The sequence below is a fragment of the Entelurus aequoreus genome, linkage group LG20, assembly GCF_033978785.1.
Source record: "Entelurus aequoreus isolate RoL-2023_Sb linkage group LG20, RoL_Eaeq_v1.1, whole genome shotgun sequence".
Lineage (NCBI taxonomy): Eukaryota > Metazoa > Chordata > Actinopteri > Syngnathiformes > Syngnathidae > Entelurus > Entelurus aequoreus.
The window spans coordinates 5,809,977-5,815,891 of record NC_084750.1 but is presented as its reverse complement, the minus strand read 5'-3'; the positions used below and the strand labels follow the sequence as shown (position 1 = coordinate 5,815,891).

The window sequence follows — 5,915 nt, the reverse complement described above, 5'->3', positions numbered from 1 at the left end:
GACGATGACTGGCAATGAGTGGACAGTGACTGGCAATGAGTGGACAATGACTGGCAATGAGTGGACAGTGACTGGCAATGAGTGGACAATGAGTGGACAATGAGTGGACAATGACTGGCAATGAGTGGACAGTGACTGGCAATGAGTGGACAATGACTGGCAATGAGTGGACGATGAGTGGGCAATGAGTGGACAGTGACTGGCAATGAGTGGACAATGAGTGGACAATGAGTGGACAATGACTGGCAATGAGTGGACAATGAGTGGACAATGAGTGGATAATGAGTGGCAATGAGTGGACAGTGACTGGCAATGAGTGGACAATGACTGGCAATGAGTGGACAATGAGTGGGCAATGAGTGGACAATGAGTGGACAATGAGTGGACAATGAGTGGCAATGAGTGGACAGTGACTGGCAATGAGTGGACAATGAGTGGACAATGACTGGCAATGAGTGGACAATGAGTGGGCAATGAGTGGACAATGAGTGGACAATGAGTGGACAATGACTGGCAATGAGTGGCAATGAGTGGACAGTGACTGGCAATGAGTGGACAATGAGTGGACAATGACTGGCAATGAGTGGACAATGAGTGGGCAATGAGTGGACAATGAGTGGACAATGAGTGGACAATGAGTGGACAATGAGTGGCAATGAGTGGACAGTGACTGGCAATGAGTGGACAATGAGTGGACAATGACTGGCAATGAGTGGACAATGAGTGGGCAATGAGTGGACAATGAGTGGACAATGAGTGGACAATGAGTGGCAATGAGTGGACAGTGACTGGCAATGAGTGGACAATGAGTGGACAATGACTGGCAATGAGTGGACAATGAGTGGACAATGAGTGGACAATGAGTGGACAATGACTGGCAATGAGTGGACAGTGACTGGCAATGAGTGGACAATGAGTGGACAATGACTGGCAATGAGTGGACAATGAGTGGGCAATGAGTGGACAATGAGTGGACAATGAGTGGACAATGAGTGGCAATGAGTGGACAGTGACTGGCAATGAGTGGACAATGAGTGGACAATGACTGGCAATGAGTGGACAGTGAGTGGGCAATGAGTGGACAATGATTGGACAATGAGTGGACAATGACTGGCAATGAGTGGACAATGAGTGGACAATGAGTGGACAATGAGTGGCAATGAGTGGACAGTGACTGGCAATGAGTGGACAATGAGTGGACAATGACTGGCAATGAGTGGACAATGAGTGGGCAATGAGTGGACAATGAGTGGACAATGAGTGGACAATGAGTGGCAATGAGTGGACAGTGACTGGCAATGAGTGGACAATGAGTGGACAATGACTGGCAATGAGTGGACAATGAGTGGGCAATGAGTGGACAATGAGTGGACAATGCGTGGACAATGACTGGCAATGAGTGGACAGTGACTGGCAATGAGTGGACAATGAGTGGACAATGACTGGCAATGAGTGGACAATGAGTGGGCAATGAGTGGACAATGAGTGGACAATGAGTGGACAATGAGTGGACAATGAGTGGCAATGAGTGGACAGTGACTGGCAATGAGTGGACAATGAGTGGACAATGACTGGCAATGAGTGGACAATGAGTGGGCAATGAGTGGACAATGAGTGGACAATGAGTGGACAATGAGTGGCAATGAGTGGACAGTGACTGGCAATGAGTGGACAATGAGTGGACAGTGACTGGCAATGAGTGGACAATGAGTGGACAATGACTGGCAATGAGTGGACAATGAGTGGGCAATGAGTGGACAATGATTGGACAATGAGTGGACAATGACTGGCAATGAGTGGACAGTGACTGGCAATGAGTGGACAATGAGTGGACAATGAGTGGACAATGAGTGGACAATGAGTGGACAATGACTGGCAATGAGTGGACAGTGACTGGCAATGAGTGGACAATGAGTGGACAATGAGTGGACAATGAGTGGACAATGAGTGGACAATGAGTGGACAATGAGTGGACAATGAGTGGACAGGTCACGGTCAAAAGGTGGGAAGAGTCTCTCTTACTTTCCACGGCCGGAGAACTTCGGTCATTGACCTGCGTGACTTTTCTCAGCCGGGCTCCCTTCTGGATGTCAGCCAGCAGAGCGTTCCTGCCGCCATTGTGGCACTTGGGAGCCGCCGCTGTAGCCTGTGGCACATGCGGCAGAGCTGTCACTGAGTGGGCACATCACGGCACTCACATGTGGCGAGAAGAACACAGAGGAGCCGTCCTCACTTCCCTCATTGCAGAACACACTTATTGACTCATTTCCTGGGAATATTTCCATTCCTTCAGGTCTTCGTATCCTCAGGGCTTGGAATTGATTGGGTGGGCGTCCGTGTCTGAGAGGATGGTGCTGGATCCAACGTGTTTACGCCCCCACAAGGGTGCTTTGGCTCTATTCGGATTTTGGCGTAAATACAAGGCTAGTATCGTCTATACGAGCGGTTCTCAAACTGTGAAAGTACAGTGTTTTACTTTCCTGTATCCAAACACAATGTCACTGTTCAAACTGTGTTTAATGTTACAGAGGCCAAAATATACTCGTGGAATAAAACATCTGCCTTGTTTTTAATGAATACTTAGACCTACTGTATTTGAATGTTTTTCTACGCCATTGACGGTACTTTTGACTTGAAACATCGTGCTCAAATAATTGTGAGATTAAAAAGTCAAAAAGTGGATATTTGGATCGACACGCCCAGCCATACATAGAAGGCTTTATCAGTTTATGTTCTCAAACTTACATCAGAGAGCTGAGGTCTGAGAGGATGGTGCTGGATCCAACATATTTACCCTCTCAGGCGTCAGGTGTCAAACTCAAGGCCCAACTCTCGACTGCCACATCTTTTTACATTGGCCCGCTACACCAATTTGTGGTGGACTGACTCTTCCTTTGGCCTTTTGGCCTGTGCCATAATTTAATGTGGCACACCGCATTCTAATGTGGCCCGCCACATCACTTTAGGTGTTCCGCCATAGTTTACGCGGTCCACCACATCATTTATTGTGGCCTGCCACATCACTTTAGGTGTTCCGCCACAGTTTACACAGTCCACCACATCATTTAATGGAATACAATGATTTGCAAATACTTTTCAACTTATATTCAATTGAATAGACTGCAAAGACAAAATACTTAACGTTCAAATTGGAAAACGTTATTTTTTGCAAATATTAGCGCATTTAGAAATTGATGCCTGCAACATGTTTTAAAAAAGCTAGCACAAATGGCAAAAAAGACTGAGAAAGTTGAGGAATGCTCATCAAACACTTATTTGGAACATCTCACAGGTGAACAGGCTAATTGGGAAAAGGTGGGTGCCATGATTGGGTATAAAAGCAGCTTCCATGAAATGCCACTTTGTGAAGAAATGTGTGAGCAAATTGTTTAAGAACAACATTTCTCAAATAGCTATTGCAAGAAATTGAGGGATTTCACCATCTACGGTTCGTAATATCATCAAAAGGTTCAGAGAATCTGGAGAAATCACTGCACGTAAGCAATGATATTACGGACCTTGGATCCCTCAGGCAGTACTGCATCAAAAAGCGACATCAGTGTGTAAAGGGTATCACCACATGGGCTCAGGAACACTTCAGAAAACCACTGTCAGTAACTACAGTTCGTTGCTACATCTGTAAGTGCAAGTTAAAACTCTACTATGCAAAGCGAAAGCCATTTATCAACAACACCCAGAAACGCCGCCGGCTTCGTTGGGTCCGAGCTCATCTAAGATGGACTGATGCAAAGTGTAAAAGTGTTCTGTGGTCTGACGAGTCCACATTTCACATTGTTTTTGGAAACTGTGGACGTCGTGTCCTCTGGACCAAAGAGGAAAAGAACCATCCGGATTGTTCTAGGCGCAAAGTTGAAAAGCCAGCATCTGTGATGGTATGGGGGTGTATTAGTGCCCAAGGCATGGCTAACTTACACATCTGTGAAGGCACCATTAATGCTGAAAGGTACATACAGGTTTTGGAGCAACATATGTTGCCATCCAAGTAACGTTACCATGGACGCCCCTGCTTATTTCAGCAAGACAATGCCAAGCCACGTATTACATCAACGTGGCTTCATAGTAAAAGAGTGCGGGTACTAGACTGGCCTGCCTGTAGTCCAGACCTGTCTCCCATTGAAAATGTGTGGCACATTATGAAGCCTAAAATACCACAACGGAGACCCCCGGACTGTTGAACAACTTAAGCTGTACATCAAGCAAGAATGGGAAAGAATTCCACCTGAGAAGCTTCAAAAATGTGTCTCCTCAGTTCCCAAACGTTTACTGAGTGTTGTTAAAAGGAAAGGCCATGTAACACAGTGGTGAACATGCCTTTTCCAACTACTTTGGCACGTGTTGCAGCCATGAAATTCTAAGTTAATTATTATTTGCAAAAAAAAAATTAAGTTTATGAGATTCAACATCAAATATGTTGTCTTTGTAGTGCATTCAATTGAATATGGGTTGAAAAGGATTTGCAAATAATTGTATTCCGTTTATATTTACATCTAACACAATTTCCCAACTCATATGGAAACGGGGTTTGTATCTTGTATTTGCAGTCTATTCAATTGAATATAAGTTGAAAAGGATTTGCATTGTATTCTGTTTTTATTTACGAATTACACAATGTGCCAACTTCACTGGTTTTGGGTTTTGTACTTGCATTTGTTAGACACTTGAATATTATTTGACCATCCAAGAATTTTTTGGGGGGGTTAAAAAAATAAAGACTGAAAAATCAGATTTTCATCTTGACTTATCCATAAAAAATATACTTTTAAACTGTGTGTTGAGGCTATTATACCTTTATATTCATATAGATTCACTGACGTGGCCCTAAAACTAACTAAAAATGAGCTGGAGGTGAGAACATGTCCCCACAAAGATGGTTTCGCCCTCGACTCCAGCACCATCCTCTCAGACGAGGGTTGTACTGTCTAGGAGCGTGAACTGATGAAACGAAACGTCTTCTGAGACAATCTGACCAGTCCAGCTTGAGGGGGATTCATATGGACCCAGTCGTCGTAGTTTACCTGACACACGACACGTGACGAATTAGGGGTACGCTGCCCACTTTAGCCGCCAGGTGGCAGTAGTGTTGAATATCTTAAAATGTGTTGGGTGGCAATTTCAACTTTGACCTCAGCGTCAGTGGCGCTTTCCATCATTTTCAGCAGACTGCATTGCCAAATTACAACACCCCCCCCCCCCCCCCCTTTCCTCTTACGCGAGATTGCCAAATGAATCCCTTCTTTGCTGCACATGGTGTGCTCACCTGCGTGGCAACACAACACTCATTCATCAATAATGCACACAAGCTGCAGGTGTAAAGCACACTTTCTTACCTGTACAGGTGGAGCACTGGGAGGAGGGGGTGGTGGCGGGGGGGCGGCCATGTCGGGGTCCTCCGGCAGTGCTGCCATGACAAACACGGTTAAGGTGCGAACGTGCAGCACAAAGTCTTTAGTCGACCTCTCGCCTCGTTCCCTGGACAGGAAGTGCTTTGCTGCGGCGCAAAACAGGAAACAGAAAGCCCTCCATGCTCCCCTCCCATCCCCTTTGCGCCCCGTCTTCTCTCAATGCCTCATGGCGAGGAACAATGGCGAGTGTTGTGTGCGAGGTAATAGACTCCCGTCCTTCAGCGACATTCTCGACACTTTTACAAAAAAAAAAAAAACATGGTGGACACTCCACAGGCAATTATAATTTTGTACTAAACAAACATGGAGGACACTCCACAGGCAATTATAATTTTGTACTAAACAAACATGGAGGACACTCCACAGGAAATTATACTTTTGTACTAAACAAACATGGAGGACACACTTGACAGGAAATGATACTTTTGCACTAAACTAACATGAAGGACACACTTGACAGGAAATTATACTTTTGTACTAAACTAACATGGA

General features: G+C 45.2%; 1 protein-coding gene across 1 annotated transcript in view; it reads right to left on the bottom strand.

The window, feature by feature from the left end:
• Window positions 1-5,651, bottom strand: part of LOC133636377 (WAS/WASL-interacting protein family member 3-like) — an 18,986-nt gene extending 13,335 nt beyond the window's left edge. Inside the window, exons 1-6 of the mRNA XM_062030371.1 lie at window positions 5,633-5,651; window positions 5,349-5,509; window positions 5,231-5,278; window positions 4,989-5,036; window positions 2,199-2,354; window positions 2,023-2,146 (exon numbers count right to left, since the gene is read on the bottom strand). Coding sequence (XP_061886355.1) covers window positions 2,023-2,146; window positions 2,199-2,354; window positions 4,989-5,036; window positions 5,231-5,278; window positions 5,349-5,509; window positions 5,633-5,651 — 556 coding nt within the window. The remainder of the gene's footprint in view (window positions 1-2,022; window positions 2,147-2,198; window positions 2,355-4,988; window positions 5,037-5,230; window positions 5,279-5,348; window positions 5,510-5,632) is intronic.
• Window positions 5,652-5,915: the final 264 nt, after the last annotated feature.